We start from the raw sequence: 18,833 nt of genomic DNA on the forward strand, positions 1-18,833 counted from the left end.
CGGTTCCTAGGACTGGAAATGCGAGGCATAGCGAGAAAGTAAAGCACCCCCATCCCCTCACCTGACCCCTGACTCCTGACCCCGCATTCCACCGTGTGATTGATAATAGGAATAATTACATTTACCAGGTACTGGCAAACTGCTTTAGTTTTACCCAGTCGTCCCAACAACTCTTTCAAGAAAGGGTTGTTATTCCTTTACAGATTTAGAGAATTGAGATTCTGAGATAATAAATAATATGCTCAAGACCCCTTGGAATTCACAGGCTTATCTTTCATGCATTACAAACTTTTGTACTTTTTTATTCTTTCCTTAACATCACCCTCCCCAGCCCTTAAAGTTTAAAAAGATTTGAAACGGAGACTGTTTGGGGTTGAGGACTTACCTGACACAACCACTGGACCCTTCTCCTTAATAACTATCCCCCTTATAACTGCAGAACCTCTCCCCCATCACAAGGGGAAAAAACCAGACCTTGAAGGGACCCTCACAAAGTGGGCAATCATTGGAGCCAGAAATAAGATGGTGCCTCTGAGCACCTAGCCTGGTGCAGGTCCTTTGATGAGTGCCCAGTGCAGCTAGAACTGCCTGTCAATCACAATACATCTGGATAAGGATAGAGCACATAAGGGTTAGGATAGTATTGGAGAAAGAGCAGTCACATTTTCTGGCCCATCTCAATTGCTATTCACAGAGAACTAAGCCCAGGAGAGGACTGTGGCTATTCACTATGTAACCGTTGTTGTGGTTGTTCAGTCAGCTCTGTGACCTTGTTGACTGCAACACGCCAGGCTTCCCTGTCCTTCACTGTCTCCTAGAGTTTGCTCAAATACATGTCCATTGAGTTGGTGATGCTATCTAACCATCTCATCCTCTGCCACCCAATTCTCCATTTGCCTTCGATCTTTGTAATAGGAATTAAGTGGCTGGTAAGTATTATCTCATTTAGTCTGTTCAATGACCCCAGGATAAGAGGTTATTAACTTTATTTAAGGAAATGAAGAATCATTGAGTAACATACTCAAGACTATAGTTATAGAGCTAAGATTTGTCCAACTCTAAAGCCCTTGCACTGTGCCCCCACTTCTGCCCACCATGCCCACCCTAAATATGCAATAACTTTTCCAGAAATGTGGTAAAATTTTAAGAGGCTGGTAATAAAAGAGATTCACAACTCAATTTATTTTTGTTTTTCATTTATTTTCCAGAAAAAATTACATTGAAATAACAATTTACTGAGATATTTGATTTTGTTCTCACATATAATTAAACTTTGTCCTGAAATGGGAACCCTAGTTGCAGTAATGTGCCATGATAATTGCATATTCAGAATTTTGTGAAATGGGTGTTGGGAAAATTATGAAGGAAAAAACGTTTGTAAAAATCATTATTTACAAAAAATGATACCCACATTTTTTTCTAATGTATAAGGCAAGTAACATTAAAATGTTCTCATGATTATCTTCAAGAAGTCAGTATTACACATTCATATCACCATTGCTCATCAGAGAGCTTTGGGCAGTTCTGTAAAGGAACAAACCCATGATTCTTTTGCTGGTTTTTTCTTGAGCACAGCACAGAAGCAATAGAGATTTTATCACAGACAAAGCAGTTACGGCTATGAGAATAAAGTATTCTCTGTTGAATTACACATGTAGGAAAAAGAGCCAGTCATCAACATTTTAACTGATTTTCAAAGTGTATTTGAGTCTTTTGGCCCACAATTCTTTTTATAAATATTTTATGCTCAAGGTATTTTGTGAAAATATGTACTCCATCCAAGGTCAAAAAGACATTGCTTACTTTTGCTATAGATATTGTGGAGATCTTTAAATAAATGCTACCACCAACTCAAAGTATACACTAATAGCATTTTCCTTAAGAAAGACAGCTGACTGAATTTTATTACTTTTAGAAATACAGCTAAATTTCTCTGAGATTCTTTCCCTAGTTTCTCTTACTGTTAAAAGTACAAAAAATGCCTTACATTGCTACTTAGCAGGCACAAAAATTAAAATTTGACCATTTTAGATCTTCTCCCATCCAAAGTGAAAAAAAAAATCCTCTGTATATTGAAATCCAGTACTCTTCAAACAGTTTTAAAATCCAGCTCTTCAAATGACTGCTTGACCTGTAGTGAAGCCCTGCTTTTGGATGAGAGTTACATATCATACCAACACTTGGCTTTTTCAAGAAAAATTATTCAGCAGCAATGTTCCAACTCTCTTAGACTGAGAGAGAGACAAACACAGAGAGGGAGATGAAACAGAGGTCAGTCTCTCTCATGCATATATTAAGAAAGTAAAACTGAAATACTGACCTGCAAAATCACAGCTTAAAAATTATCATCCTATCATCTCATAAGGACAAGGAAAAACCTGACATTGGACCTTGGGACAGTGATCCCAGTGCTAGTCATTTTTTGTATTATTGAAAATATTTTAAAGTGGAGACGTATGAAAAATACTAAAATTTGTTTTTCCAAAAGAAAAGGTCAGTGAAGTAATAAACAACTGAACAAATAAGATGGAATTAACATGTGCATGATATACTCATTCAATGGAATGTTTAAAAATGATAAATGGCTTATAATCCATCATGCTGATTCACACACTTTGAATTAAAAATTGAACTGTATTTAGAGAAAGGTAAAGTGATTCAGCTTTATGCTTTTCTCTCTGATCACAGACAGTTTACCCAGGAATTTTTAAAGAAACTTTGTTCATGAAAACAACTGATTTGCAAAATAAAGCAAAGCAAAAAGTACTATGTAATGCTCTGCTTGTAACAGAATGTAGGAGTATTGCAAAATCTATACTAAATAGCACATTTTTCTTGGGTTTAACTGAAATGTTTTTCATATAATTTCTAACAAGCTTATGTAAAAATGCTGTGAGTATCAATTCATCATGATTCAATTTCTTGAAGCGTTTAGATAAAGTATTACCAAGGATTGTTCACGAGTATTAATTATACTCAATAAAGAATCTGGACCATCTTCAACAGATTGCACCATGATGTGATACCCATAGGTGCAGATCTTAAAAATTATACTTAAAAAAATTAAATGGTGAAACAATTTTACTGTTTTGAATATATTAGGTGATAAAATTCACTAAGATATACTAATTAACTTTAAAGTAGATTCATTTAAAGTGGCATAAGTTTTCCTTAGGGTTAAAACAAAAAACCAGAAGCATCTTTTTCAAAGAATTCCTGGTTATATTATTTGAAGTTGCTGAAAGATATGTAAAACAAAACTTTTCTAAAGTTTCTTCAAGATGTGTTTAGAAAACTGTTTTTTCTTGATTCAAAACTTTAAGCTTCATTAAAGCACTAACATTAATTAACAATGTCCAAGGAGTGAGGTCTATGGTCTAGGATCATTTATTCTCAGACCACAATGAACACTTGCCAGAAGCAGCAGTGTTGAACATGATTTGGGAAATACCAGAATATGATGAATGAAGTAAAATTACCCTTTCCTTATTATTATTATTATTTTTACCAGTTAAGGGACACATAAAGTTTGCTTTTCTCTGAAACATCTTTTGTCATAAGGTTAAAGATGTACTTAGAATGGGCAATGTGCTACCTTAGAGTCAGAAGGAGATAATTAGAAATACTGTAAAACAAAGGAAAAATAACTTTAGAAGTTGAAGTTAGAGAATAAGTTGTTATCCCTGTGGTGAATGTCAACAAATAGGGAGGTGACATTCTCTCCTAGGAATACTCATTTTGGATAAAAATCAGATATTAAACATGAGCAACTGTAAGAGGTCTGACCAATGTTAGTCAATAGACCCTAAAATTTGACGTTCTTTCAAAAAGGATGTTTAGTATTCAATTACATATTTAAAATGCAGTTCTCGCTTATAGCAGATGACAGAATATCAAACAAATAGAAATGCTAGTGGGTTTTGTTGTTTGTTTTTATAGTTGGGAACTTAAACATTGCATTCGTATCTCGTTTTTCCTCCATGTATTCAATGGACAAAAAGTAATATAATGGTAGTCATGCTTGATTCACCAATGAGCAAATGGCATTTAACTACTGTTTGCCAAAGAGGGGGAAAAAAAAAGAAAAAAAAGCCTCAAGAGAGAAGCACACACATTAAAGGAGGTGGGGTGGTTCACCAGAACAGTCTCTTTAATCAGTGTAACAAAGACTGATTTTTTTTATTCACATCAACAATTTAATTTGACTCATTTTAAGGAAGAATCATGTTGACTTTACATTAACTTTGAAAGCAGTATTTAGAGATAATCCTAGTTTTCATATCATAAAAAATTATGCTTCCATTTAAAAAAAATCCTGATCAGAAAACTATGTAGCAAAAAGAATACATTTAGATTGAATGAGATTTTGCTCAAATGCATCATCTTTTGAAAAAAAGAAAGAAAAAAACCCCCAACAAACCATAAACTCATCTCCTTAGTACATTTTCCCGTATCATTCAACTTTAATTGACAGACTGTGATAATTTTGAGGAAAAAAATGCAAAAACAAAATTGGTGCAGCTCTCTTGGAATTACACTAGTCCATGCTGATGGTGTTCATTGGAAGGACTGATGCTGAGGCTGAAACTCCAATACTTTGGCCACCTCATGCGAAGAGCTGACTCATTGGAAAAGACCCTGATGCTGGGAGGGATTGGGGGCAGGAGGAGAAGGGGACGATAGAGGATGAGATAGCTGGATGGCATCACTGATTCGATGGACAAGAGTTTGGGTGAACTCTGGGAGTTGGTGATGGACAGGGAGGCCTGGCGTGCTGCGATTCATGGGGTCGCAAAGAGTCAGACACGACTGAGCGACTGAACTGAACTGAACTGATGCTGATAAAGCATTGTTCAAAGGCCTACAGAATAAATAGTGTTAACTCACAAGTTAGATGTCTGTGTCCCTGGCAGGAAGGGAGACATTTTATCTGGATTTCATGACAGCTTGCACCCTCCCTATTTCTTCTTTTAATCTTTGACAACATAGACAAAAGGACAGAAAAATGAAAATGAGAGATTACATGTTAGGCCACTTTGAGACAGCATAAAAGAACTCAAAAAAAAAAGGAGGTGTTTTCCTAAACAAATCTCTCTACCTTTTTGTTTTCTTTCAAGATTTGAGGAAGCTAAATGGACTGAATGGGAAAAAAAAACACAAAAACATGCTCACTAGAAAAATGGTATTCAAGTAATAATTGAATGTCTAAAATCTGATGTAATGTCAGAACTAAGAAGTATTTGAGAGATCTACTAGGGCAGTGATTCTCAAATTTTGGGTGCTTGTCAAAGTATGTATTCTTAAATTCCACCCTGACAGATTTATTTATTCAGTATAAATTTATTGATGCCCACTGTCTTCTAGGCTCTGGGGTTATAGTGATACCTAAGCCAAAACCATTGCCCTTGTTAAATAAATGATAAAACAAGAGGTTCACATATCATGCTTTGAGAAACATATTCTTTCCCAACAATTTTGCCTTGGGAATTATCCTTATTTTGGTATTAGTTTTTCATAGCACCCTTTACTTGGGTATTCAAATGGAATATATATGATAAAATAAAACAGAAGAGTTCATTTCCTAGAATGAGTAAGTAAAACAGGCCAATTGCTCCCATTGTTGTCAAGATAACCTGGATTACTTCCAGCTGCTATGTCACTTTTTAAAAAATTAATAATAATTTTATTAATCTAAGACTCAATGTCACCATTTGTAAAATACTAATTAAAAAGAGTATGTACCATTTAGGGGTTGATATAAAGATTAGGTAAGCTAACATCCATAGTGAATGGTATATGGCACTCAAGGGAAATCACTTTTTATTGTATATCAAGTACTGTGATTGTAAAGCCCCCACAGGTGGATCTCTCTTAGTCAAGTAGAACCATGGAACGTCTGAGGTGGGAGATGTATAGATCACAGTTGTGTTATTATGGTATTTAAACAGTGCTCTGGAGAGCCAAATTTAAACTGCTGGAAGAACTCCTTCATTGCTTTTAGTTATTTTGCTAATAGGAATTCATGTGCAAGTGACTGTTAAGAAAAGCTTGGAAACCACTGGCAATCCCAATGCCTCATTCTAAAGCTGAGAAATTAAAAAGGGCTGTGATTTTCTAAGGTCATATAGCAGAGTTAGTGGTAGAGCTGATATTGAAAGGCTTCTTTGAAATGAATGTTTGGAAATGGGAATATGAGTAATTGTGGCCTCAAACACTTTGCAGATTGAGACTGAGTAAAAATTCATAAAAACAAAAGTAAAACAATTGTAGTCTGACTTTCTGGAGGGGATGGTTCCTCTGTATTCACTTGAAACCATTTGAAATGTAGACATTCTTTCTTTACAGGTGAAATACATTTCCAAATACTATACAATGAATTTTCATTTTGACTGTAAGTGTAGAGAAGAATAGAGCTTTAAAAGCAATTTAAAATTAAATTGTTTGGAACTATATGTTTCAATTATGATAAAATTCAGACTAATGCTTAACAGAAAATTTTTAAAAATAACGTGAAAAATATGAAATTTATTTAAAAAAACCACATTTTCCATGTTGCAAAATAAAGCATTCGTATTTTCTATCTAATTATAGCACTCAGGAAATGCTGTCCTGGCTAATGAGAAATCTTTTTCTTTTCATGCTTGGTATTAAAAATCTGAACATGTACCAGCACATTTTGTTTTAGGAATTGATAATGAACCTGACCTAATGTTTCTTTTATAATTTCACTGTCTAGGATCATTTTTCCTAACACTATTTCTTATTGTATAGTACTATGGATACAAGAATAACAGGAGATTATAAACTACAAGGTTAAAAAAAACCCATCAAAATCTAAATCCCTGATATTAATTTATTGTGTTGTTATTTGACCTATTTTCCAAAAGAAGAAGGGATATATTCTCTACTGAGGTTCTTGTTATTCAATAATAATAATATTTCAAAATTAGTTAATAATTTTGAAATCATTGACTTTTACTCTGTTTCATAAAGACCAATTATGAAATCATAGGATATCTTCATAGTTTCAAATTTGGTATCTAGAGACATTTGAATAATGTTAGAGATTAATGAAATCTGTTTTAAATTACATTTTATAGTATAAACAAAAGTATTCTATGAAAAGGAAAATCTTGTGTTTAATTACTAATTCCCTCTAGAATGGTATAAAATAAAATATAATGAGCAAGACATGAGAACCAATAATATTTACATATTTTTAATATGCTTTGTGTTAATATTTAGTATGTTTTCTCATGGATTAATATCTTAAGAACACATTTTTATATTCATATGCTGGATAATTCTTAATTTTCTGCTACTTACTCTCCATTGGTTCCAGTGTTTGAAATTTCCCCATGTTTTATGGGATTTAAAAGTTTTCATTTTCTATTTTTATTTCAAAATAAAATTGAATATCTTTAAAGTGACTATATTAGTCACTTGTTCAAAAAACTTCAATGTCAGACTGCTTGGGGAGCCAATCGAGAATTTGTTTGCACAGCAAGAATTCTTCTTAGGTAAAACAGATCATTTTGAACAGTCTCTTGGTAGCAAGCACTGATTGAGGAGTACAAATATTAATTAAAAAAATTCCACTATAAACAATTGCCAGTTACAATTTCATTTTAAAAGTAAGCTTACAAAATTTAATTTGATTCTAAAATTTTAAGGGGCTAAAGTTCTTTGTCAAATATGAATGATGTAAATAAAATTTAGCAACTAACGATAAATTTAACAACTTAATAATTATAGTTATTTAATAGTATAACCTAGAACAGGAATGAGTTTATGTTTAAAATAGGTTCTATGACTTAAAGGAAGATTCATGTTTTCAGATTGTAATGGAGGAAGGTTTTACAGCTGGGACTCCTGAAGAAGAACTTCTCCATCCTGAATTCCCATATCGAGGCCAGACTGAATAATTACAGTTTTTATTATATCTTGCAACAATGAAATCATAACATACATTTTTGATAACTCTTTTTGATTCTCTAAAAACAGCAACGATTTATAGTTACATATAATGAATCTTATCCAAAAGGAAATTTATTGCACAATAATGTGGTTAGGATTTCATTTATAAAGCTTATTTTTTCCTTCCCATATGATATAAATGATGATTAAAATTCTACTTCTGGATTTCAACAGGGGACTGAAATCTTTTTTTCTGGGTTTTTTAGAGTCAATATTTTGATTCCTGTGGGTAATGAGGAAGATGCTTGGTACAATTCTCCATGCTAGGTTGGGAGGGTCTCTGTCTAGAGACATTGTGCAAAAGTTGTTAACCACTTCAACCATGGAAATTCTTGAAATTTTAAAACCACAATTTTGGTTTTAGTCTGATTATTCAGTAGTCCCCATATCTGCTAATCTGTGGAAGGGAGGGGAGTAGTTAAGATTTCAACATCTTCTTTACTCTTGTTTATAATTTCATATACTTAAACTTTAAATATGAATTGCTTTCCCTTTTTACACAAGTTATAAAAATAAGAGGCCCTGTTTACACAGTTTGCATTTTTATGAAATTTGCAGTTTGAAAAAAAAGCTTTTTAAAAAGTGGCAATTAATGCTTTTCTTTGAATATGCTGTAACTTTAGATTTTTTTTTGTTTGTTTTCTGAAACAGTTTCTGAATTTAATCCACTAAACATCTGAAGATAGAATTTTTATTTAGCACTAGAGTAAAACATACCAAGGACTGAAGAAAAGGAAGTTTTTTTTTCTGGTCCTGCTTAATTTTCTTTGTGCGTGGCACCCCCTTTATGACAGCTAACAATATTATATTTAAATTTTATATATTGACAAAATGCAATCTACCTCTGTAAGCATTGTGCCATTCAACAGTACTACTATTAAATTTACATACCACAGTTTAAATTACATCCATTTCAGGAATGGTAAAATGCTAAAACTCAAGTATCTAACCGCCTTACTGGAATGAGTACAATTTACAAATACAATAATTACATTTTAAAACCATTAACAATATTACACCTAGAAGTAAATACTGTAGGACTGGTCATGGTATTGTGTCAGGGAAATCATTGCTGAAAGTCATTGACATTTCCAGCAGGTATATCCCAAGTGCAGATTTTTGGTTTGTTTTCATCAAACCAAAATTAAAATCTGTTTCTCATACAACAGTTCTCCTTTATATGAATCTCCAAATCCTTGCATAAGATTTTATTAGTTATCTGCCAAGTATTTTCCTGCAAAATAAAACAACATATCAACAGGTTATCTGCTAGTTCCATAATGTGGTTATTATGTGGGTAACATTTTATTCTTCCTGCCTTATTTCTAGAAACTAAATATTACATACTCAAGGGGTACAATACTAACATAAAACACATAAAGTGTTTAAAGTTTTCAGTTTTCTAGACCAGCACGTTGCCTTTTCACATTTCCATATGTGAACACTTTGCAGAGGTTTGGGTTTTGCCCAGAATAGGTTGGAAGATTTATTCCTGGATGTGAGAATCCAGCTTCTTATAGTAGGAGTAATCATATAATTACTTTTCAATGTGGGCCATTTTTGAGAGTGAAAGGGGGCTAATTAATAATTATATCAATATTGCAACCATAAAACCCTGGAGGTATCCCAGCAAATCCTTGACAAACAAATCACCTTAATATTGGGGAATCCCTACCAATAAACTCTCATGTGTGCCCCCAAAGGGGTCTCATGACCACATTTCAGCTCAAGGTAACTGGTTCTGATCTTTGGCCTAGACTTTTTAAAGTTGTTATTGAAATGAAAGATGGATACTCTTAGATCTCAGCTAAGCCTAAGTCTAAAATCTATGAAGATCTGCTGCAGAAAAAGCATTTTCAGGTAAGAGACAAAACAGCATTTATCTTGCTTGTCAGTGTAACAAAATGGCATTTATCTTGTTTGTCAATATAACAAAGTAGAATTTATAGCATTAACCTCAGTGTACACACATATATAATGGGAATGACAGGTCAGTCCCATGTAAGAACTAGCCAGAGCCATGATAAGTAGGCAGGGCCATCCTAATTTCTGATTTCCCTAGTTTATTGTCCTATTTTTACTTCATTCAACAATTGGTTTGCTTTCTGATTGCGATGGGAAATGGGGGTTGGGAGTGGAGAAGAAGAGGAAGAAGATGATCAGAAAATCATAACATATTCCTTCTTAAGGAAGAATAGCTAAGGCAATATTGTTGTCTGCAAATGAGCACACAAGATACCCACTTACCTGCAGCAAACCTTTTCTTGATGAGTGAAAATCTGTACCCTGCTCCAACAAGTTCAATGTCACAGCCAGAAAGAGTGCTTCCTTCACTTGTAAACTGCACAACCAATGGGGAAGGTTTGCTTGGGCCTTCAGATAACTGAAATCTTGCCAATAAAGAACCTACCCCTACAAAAAGAGTATTATTGATAACAATTTAAAAGATAACAGTCAACACAACATTCTGGATATAATTTTGGAAATTGTATTCAAGGTTAAAGTGCAAAATCAATCTTCCTAGAACATAGTATATGTATATTTCAGGGACAAAACAGTGATGAATAATATTTATCATGAAATATTATTCATTACTTTTTAAATACACCAATAAAAAGGTAATTCAGCCAAATGGTACTTCAAAATTTGGAAGCATGATACTTGGAAGGCAATGTATTTTCAGCTTATGACTAATATACAAGGAAAGTGAAAAATAGCTAAACTATCAGAGTGTGAGATCTGATACAGAATGAAAACATCTTCCATTAGAAGGTGTCTCCTTCATGTATGGTCTGTTTGATGTGGGGTGTTCGGTGGAAAAGAGGTAACAGAGGATTCATTGAAGAACTATTTTCTCTTATTGGTAAAAATAATAATACATAACAAACTTAACCAAAATACTTTTATTACTTTTAGTGTTAAGGGTATTTCAATTAATAGTTTTTTAATACCTGACAGTTATTTCAGCTTTATATATTAAATAAAATAAGCTTGTGATTGCATTACCTCCATTTTCTGACTTCTGAGAAATATCAGGAATCTTCCACAATATTCTTTGTTGGTCAGCATTCCTAAAAATAAAATAGGTAAAAGACTTCTGCATATGTAAGGGTTTTTGTTTAATGGATGTCATATTTTTCCAAAGTGTTAATTAATAAAAATGATCTTAAAAATTTTAGCTACAATTTAAGCATTATCTATCTATCCATCCATCATCCCTCCTCTTCCCCTCCCTCCTTTCATCTATCGACCCTTCCATCTATCCATCCTTTCATTCATCCATCCATCTATCCACAAATCCTCTGCTTTCTCTTTCTTTACTGTCACAACACCGTCAAAGAGTTAAACATTTAGAAGGCAGTGCAGTTAAAAAAATTTAACACATCTACTGAAAAAATAGAAGGGAAGTGTTAGTTGATCAATTAACTCAGGTAATTTAAATTGAAGCTGTTATATGGTTGACATTCTTTTTTTTAATGTTCTACTTTTTGCTTCTAACAATCATATGGAATCACTGTAATATTTTTCCTTAGGAGAATAGCTCTATTTATAGCCATTATTGATACTTGGTGTCTATTCCATTTCTGTTCCCATACCTTCTCTAGTGTACCTTTTAATAATACAGAGACTGCAAAATGAAACTCAGACTCCCTTGTAATTAGGGTCCTAGATGCAGACTAAGGTCCACCAATCACATGCACTAATTAAGATTTGGAGGACAGAAGCGGGGCAGAGGCCATTTTCTTGATGCTTTTTGGGCTGTTCTCTGCTAGTCAGCAGCCTGAGATGATGTGGGGCATCTTCTTAAACCGTGCTCCAGTCCAGTCTCGGTTGTGTAGTTGTTGAGAAGCAGTTTAGGCAGTGCCGGTAGGAGCTTTCTTATCCTTGGATTCTCATGAGGGTGGTGGATTCTCGAATTCAATGGCTCCACTGACAGCCTTCTAATTTCTCTCCTTCCTGGTTGCAGCAGAGGTACCAACCCCCCTGGTGGGTCAGTTCTGCAGTGTTCTAGGAATTATTCTTGGAGATCCAGCCTAAACCTTGTTCTTCTTTTTGTGTATGAACGAAATCCCTGTGTTAAATCATTTTCTGCTTGAAATAGCTACAGCAGTTTCTGTTTTCTGCCCCGAACCCTGACACCCAGGCCTACTGTGATCTCTTCCTATAGGAAACACAAATATTAAAATGTCTGTTAAGCCTTTGTCAGAAGGAGCCCTTTGGTGAAGAGGAAGGGGGCTAGTGGCTCCTTACCAGACTGCTGGTGGAAGCACCGCCTGGAGCTTGGTTACCCCTCCATCCACGGGGACCAAGAACTGCACGTTGTTGAGGGCCACGGCTGTTGTCATTGCATCTGTATTGTATTTGTAATCTATGCGCAGGTCAGTGCTTGCTGGTTCACACCGCCAGTTCACTGCCAAGTTCAGAGGCGTGGACTGAATGCCCTGGGCTGACACCTTGCCAAAGACAGAAAAGAGAACATTTAAGGCTTGACCATTAATCTGAAACAAAACCAGAAGCTATGATTATGTCTTATGGGAATATTCATAGTTATTAAAAGATCCTTGTGCTGCTCACAAATGAGCAGTCAGAAAAAATAAATGTCACCATGATGGGTAAATGAGATTTGGATGCTTCAGGTAAACAGTTACAGATTAAAAACATAAAATAAATGATTAAAATCTCCACAGCACTTTAGAGTTTACAATTCATTTTATGTCAGTTAGGCAGATGCTATCACAGTGCTTAAGAGCTGAGGCCAAGAAGGCAGATAGTCCTGGGTGTGAGTCCTTTATTTTTAAAGTTGAAGTGCAGTTGCTGTACAATATTATGTAAGTTACAGGTGCACAACATAGTGATTCACAGTTTTAAAAGGTTATACTCCATTTATAGTTACTATAAAGTATTGGCTATATTTTCCATGTTGTACAATATATCCTTGTACCTTATTTTATACCTGACAATTTGCACCTCTTAATCTCCTACCAGTGCCCTTCCACTAGTGACCACTGGCTTTTTCTCTATATCTGTGAGTCTACTTCTTTTTTCGTTATATTCACTAGTTGGTTGTATTTTTAAGATTCCACATGTAAGTGATACAGTATTTGTCCTTCTCTGTCTGACTTATTTCACTTAGAATAGTGTTCTCCAAATCCATCCATGTTGCTGCAAATAGTAAAATTTCATTCTTTTTATGGCTGAATAGTATTCTATTGTATACATATAGATATACATATATTCCACATCTTCTTTTATCCATTCATCTGTTGGTAGAAACAGGCTGCTTCTGTACCATGGCAAATTGTAGATAATGCTGCTATGAACACTGGGGTGCATGTATCTTTTCAAATTAGTGTTTTTGGTTTTTCAGATATATCTCAGTGTGAGTTCTGCTTGTCACTTCCAAGCTGAGTGATCTTGGACCAGTCATTAAAAACCTCTCTGTGCCTCTGTTATTTCCTCATCTGCCAAATAAGAATGATAATAATTTAAAAAAATATTTACTTTTTAATTTTTTTGGCCACACCATGTGGTATGTAGGATCTTAGTACCCTCATGTGTGTATGCTAAGTTGCTTCAGTCGTGTCTGACTCTGTGCAACCCTATGGACTCTAGCCCACTAGTCTCCTCTGTCCATGGGATTCTCCAGGCAAGAATACTGGAGTGGGTTGCCATGCCCTTCTCCAGGGGATCTTCCCAACCCAGGGATAGAACCCACATCTCTTAGGTCTCCTGCAATGGCAGGCTGGTTCTTCACCACTAGGGCTACCTGGGAAGCCCCTGAGTACCTTTACCAGGGATCAAACCCACGCTCCCTGCACTGGAAGGCTGGAGTCTTAATCACCGGACCACTAGAGAAGTCCTGGGAATGAGAATAATACTTATACCTAGAGATGTTAGGATGATTGAAGAAGGTGTTTCATATGAAACACTCAGCATGGTGCTTAATATATAATAAGGAATTAACATTTTAATACATGTAACCTATTAACATTCTTATCATATTTGCTCTTCACAAATAGCAAGTTAGACAAAGCAAGTTACGATTACTCTTTCGGAATTTGCCATTTTAAGGACTTAAACCTGGGTCTTCTAACTGGCAGTACTGCGTTCTATGGTCTACTATTAATTCTAGTTAGAAACAACTGTGAATTTGACTAAGGAAGAGTCAGATTTGAAGAATCAGCAAAAAGTTATAAAACAATAATAGCAACTTGAATCTTGGATCCACAGTGAAAATTTTGCAAGGCTATTATTTCTACCGTTTACAAGTATATGAGCACCACAGGGGTTGTGTGGGTGATGTCTGTGCTCTTGAAGTTTAATTCATGGAGTATGAGTTCTGCTGATTTTGAAGACAATAGGCAGCTTTTTATTGGCCTAGCAATACCTGCACATATGACACCATGGGGAAGGGTCCTGAAGACAGGCTGCACTTACAGAGCGGGTGTGGTTGATTTGGAAACAAAACCAGACATGGATCCTTTTATAAAATGAAAGACATGGCTTTTGATGACATAATTTTAGTTGGATGATCATTATAATAAAAGTTTTAAAACTTTACAATAATCTCTATAATAAACCTTATAATAAAGTTTCTACACTTTATTTTTAGCAGCCCAGTCCTCTGCAAATGAATTCTTATTTAGAAGTCTGTTATTTAAGAGCTCAAAAGCGAGCAGACTCCCTCTCCCTTGGCATTTCTACACACTTATTCTCGGCTGGAGTTCTCAACTTCATAGTGGTTCCTCTGCCCAATGAGGGGCTTTATGGACAAGTGATTGTCTTAGTTACTGGGGAGGGTGCTACTGGTAGCCAGAAAGTCAACTTGCTTTGATTTGAGAATGATTCCACAAAGTGCTAATAATGCCTCCCACCCAATCCCTTGCAATGTTGAAAAACAATAACAACAATACAACTAAACCACAACAAAAGGGATTTCTCATTTAAAGCAAAATGGCAGACTTAGGGCTACTTCTGAAGTATGTTAAGCTGTTAGTTCTCCAAGCTTAAAAAATACCTAGGTAAGAATCATTTTTATCCTTATTTCAGATGAGGAAACTGAGGCTCAGGGAGATTAAGTGTCCAAGGTCAGTAGACAGTAGGGAAGCTGACTTAATTCCAGAATTCAGTCTCCTGACTACATATTAATATTTATATCAAGTTCATATTGCAATAGGCGAATTCTGTCTACCTTCTAGGCTTTGTCATAATGATGTTTAAAGCTTAGATGATACTATTCTTACTATAAAAATGTTACACCCATTTGTATTTTTGAGAAATGTACCAGCACATAGACACTTCATGTTGAATGGTTTCCTTACAACATGTGAGCCCATGGGGTGCATTTTCAGCCCATGGGGTGCATTATAATCACTTGGAGGTCTTGTAAAAATATGTAAACCTTGGTCACATCCTTGCCTAATTCAATGAAACTAAGCCATGCCATGTGGGGCCACCCAAGACAGACAGGTCATGGTGGAGAAGTCTGACAGAATGTGGTCCACTGCAGAAGGAAATGGCAAACCACTGCAGTATTCTTGCCTTGAGAACCCCATGAACAGCGTGAAAAAGCAAAAAGATAGGATACTGAAAGAGGAACTCCCCAGGTCGGTAAGTGCCCTATATGCTACTGGAGATCAGTGGAGAAATAACTCCAGAAAGAATGACGGGATGGAGCCAAAGCAAAAACAACACCCACTTGTGGAAGTGACTGGTGATAGAAGTAAGGTCTGATGCTGTAAAGGGCAATATTGCATAGAAACCTGGAATGTTAGGTCCATGAATCAAGGCAAATTGGAAGTGGTCAAACAGGAGATGGCAAGAGTGAACATCGATATTCTAGGAATCAGCAAACTAAAATGGACTGGAATGGGTGAATTTAATTCAGATGACCATTATATCTACTACTGTGGGCAAAAATCCCTTAGAAGAAATGGAGTAGCCATCACAGTCAATAAAAGAGTCAGAAATGCAGTACTTGGATGCAATCGCAAAAACAACAGAATGATCTCTGTTTGTTTCCAAGGAAAACCATTCAATATCACCATAATCCAACTCTATGCCCCAACCAGTAACACTGAAGAAGCTGAAGTTGAATGGTTCTATGAAAACCTACAAGACCTTTTAAAACTAACACCCCAAAAAGATGTTTTTTTTTTTTATGAAAGGGGACGGGAATGCAAAAAGGAACTCAAGAAATACCTGGAGTAACAGGCAAATTTCTGGAGTACAGAATGAAGTACTGGAGTACAGTACATTCTGGAGTACAGAATGAAGCAGGGCAAAGGCTAATAGAGTTTTGCCAAGAGAATGCACTGGTCATACCAAACACCCTCTTCCAACAACACAAGAGAAGACTCTACACATGGACATCATCAGATGGTCAACATTGAAATCAGATTGATTATATTCTTTGCAGAAAAAGATGAAGAAACTTTATACAGTCAGCAAAAACAAGACCGGGAGCTGACTGTGCCTCAGATCAGGAACTCCTTATTGCGAAATTCAGATTTAAATTGAAGAAAGTGGGGAAAACCACTAGATCATTCAGGTATGTCCTAAATCAAATCCCTTATGACTATACAGTGGAAGTGAGAAATAGATTTAAGGGACTAGATCTGATAGACAGAGTGCCTGATGAACTATGGATGGAGGTTCATGACACTATATAGGAGACAGGGATCAAGACCATCCTCATGGAAAAGAAATGCAAAAAAGCAAAATGGCTGTCTGAGGAGGCCTTACAAATAGCTGTGAAAAGAAGAGAAGTGAAAAGCAAAGGAGAAAAGGAAAGATATACCCATCTGAATGCAGAGTTCCAAAGAATAGCAAGGAGAGATAAGAAAGCCTTCCTCAGCCATCAGTGCAAAGAAATAGAGGAAAACAATAGAATGGGAAAGATTGGAGATCTCTTCAGGAAAATTAGAAACACCAAGGGAACATTTCATGCAAGTTGGGCTCAATAAAGGACAGAAATGGTATGGATCTGACAGAAGAAAATATTAAGAAGAGGTGGCAAGAATACACAGAAGAACTGTACAGAAAAGATCTTCACGACCCAGATAATCATGATAGTGTGATCACTCACCTAGAGCCAGACATCCTGGAATGTGAAGTCAAGTGGGCCTTAGGAAGCATCACTATGAACAAAGCTAGTGGAGGTGATGGAATTCCAGTTGAGCTATTCCAAATCCTGAAAGATAATGCTGTGAAAGTGCTGCACTCAATATGTCAGCAAATTTGGAAAACTCAACAGTGGCCACAGGACTGGAAAAGGTCAGTTTTCATTCCAATCCCAAAGAAAGGTGGTGCCAAAGAATGCTCAAACTACCACACAATTGTACTCATCTCACACACTAGTCAAGTAATGCTCAAAATACTCCAAGCCAGGCTTCAGCAATAAGTGAACCATGAACTTCCAGATGTTCAGGCTGGTTTTAAAGAAAGCAGAGGAACCAGAGATCAAATTGCCAACATCCACTGGATCATTGAAAAAGCATGAGAGTTCCAGGAAAACATCTGTTTCTACTTTATTGACTATGCCAAAGCCTTTGACTGTGTGGATCACAATAAACTGTGGAAAATTCTGAAAGAGATGGGCATAACAGAACCTGACCTGCCTCTTGAGAAACCTGTATGCAGGACAGGAAGGAATAGTTAGAACTGGACATGGAACAACAGACTGGTTCCAAATTGGGAAAGGAGTACGTCAAGGCTGCATGTTGTCACCCTGCTTATTTAACGTATATGCAGAGTACATGAGAAATGCTGAAGCACAAGCTGGAATCAAGATTGCTGGGAGAAATATCAATAACCTCAGATATGCAGATGACACCACCCTTATGGCAGAAAGTGAAGAACTAAAGAGCCTCTTGTTGAAAGTGAAAGAGGAGAGTGAAAAGGTTGGCTTAAAGCTCAACATTCAGAAAACGAAAATCATGGCATCTGGTCCCATCACTTCATGGCAAATGGATGGGGAAACAGTGGCTAACTTTACTTTTTGGTGCTCCAAGATCACTGCAGGTGTGACTGCAGCCATGAAATTAAAAGACGCTTACTCCTTGGAAGAAAAGTTATGACCAACCTAGACAGTATATTAAAAAGCAGAGACATTACTTTGTCAACAAAGGTCCGTCTAGTCAGCTATGGTTTTTCCAGTGGTCATGTATGGATGTGAGAGTTGGACTATAAAGAAAGCTGAGAGCCAAAGAATTGGTGCTTTTGAACTGTTGTGTTGGAGAAGACTCTTGAGAGTCCCTTGGACTGCAAGGAGACCCAACCAGTCCATCCTAAAGGAGATCAGTCCTGGGTGTTCATTGGAAGGACTGATGTTGAAGCTGAATCTCCAATACTTTGGCCATCTGATGTGAAGAGCTGACTCATTTGAAAAGACCCTGCTGCTGGGAAAGATTGAGGGCAGGAGGAGAAGGGGATAATAGAGGATAAGATGGTTGGATGGCATTACCGACTCAATGCACATGAGTTTGAGTAAACTCCAGGAGTTGGGCAGGGAGGCCTGGCATGCTGTAGTTCATGGAGTTGCAAAGAGTTGGAAACAACTAAGTGACTGAACTGAACTGAACTGGTCACATTCTGAATAATTAAATAAAAATCTCTGAGAGTGTCAGGGCCCAGAAGAAATATCTGGGAGAAATATCAATAACCTCAGATATGCAGATGACACCACCCTTATGGCAGAAAGTGAAGAACTAAAGAGCCTCTTGATGAAAGTGAAAGAGGAGAGTGAAAAGGTTGGCAGAAGATGTCTCTGTCCCTGTCATCTCTATCTCTAACCCTCTCTTCTTCCCTAGCTCCATCTCTATTTATCTACAGTAGATTTTTATATAGATATCTAT

General features: G+C 36.1%; 1 protein-coding gene across 11 annotated transcripts in view; it reads right to left on the bottom strand.

The window, feature by feature from the left end:
• Positions 1 to 1,179: 1,179 nt before the first annotated feature.
• The window catches only part of SGIP1 (SH3GL interacting endocytic adaptor 1), a 241,400-nt gene continuing 223,746 nt past the window's right edge, over positions 1,180 to 18,833 (bottom strand). For all 11 annotated transcript variants that reach the window (XM_059885125.1, XM_015465186.3, XM_059885126.1 and 8 more), the window contains 4 exons: positions 12,229 to 12,431; positions 10,984 to 11,048; positions 10,225 to 10,389; positions 1,180 to 9,211 (listed from right to left, as the gene is read on the bottom strand). In XM_059885125.1, the coding sequence (XP_059741108.1) occupies positions 9,189 to 9,211; positions 10,225 to 10,389; positions 10,984 to 11,048; positions 12,229 to 12,431 (456 nt within the window). In that variant the 3' untranslated portion in view covers positions 1,180 to 9,188. The remainder of the gene's footprint in view (positions 9,212 to 10,224; positions 10,390 to 10,983; positions 11,049 to 12,228; positions 12,432 to 18,833) is intronic.

The sequence above is a fragment of the Bos taurus genome, chromosome 3 (assembly GCF_002263795.3).
Source record: "Bos taurus isolate L1 Dominette 01449 registration number 42190680 breed Hereford chromosome 3, ARS-UCD2.0, whole genome shotgun sequence".
NCBI classification, from domain to species: domain Eukaryota; kingdom Metazoa; phylum Chordata; class Mammalia; order Artiodactyla; family Bovidae; genus Bos; species Bos taurus.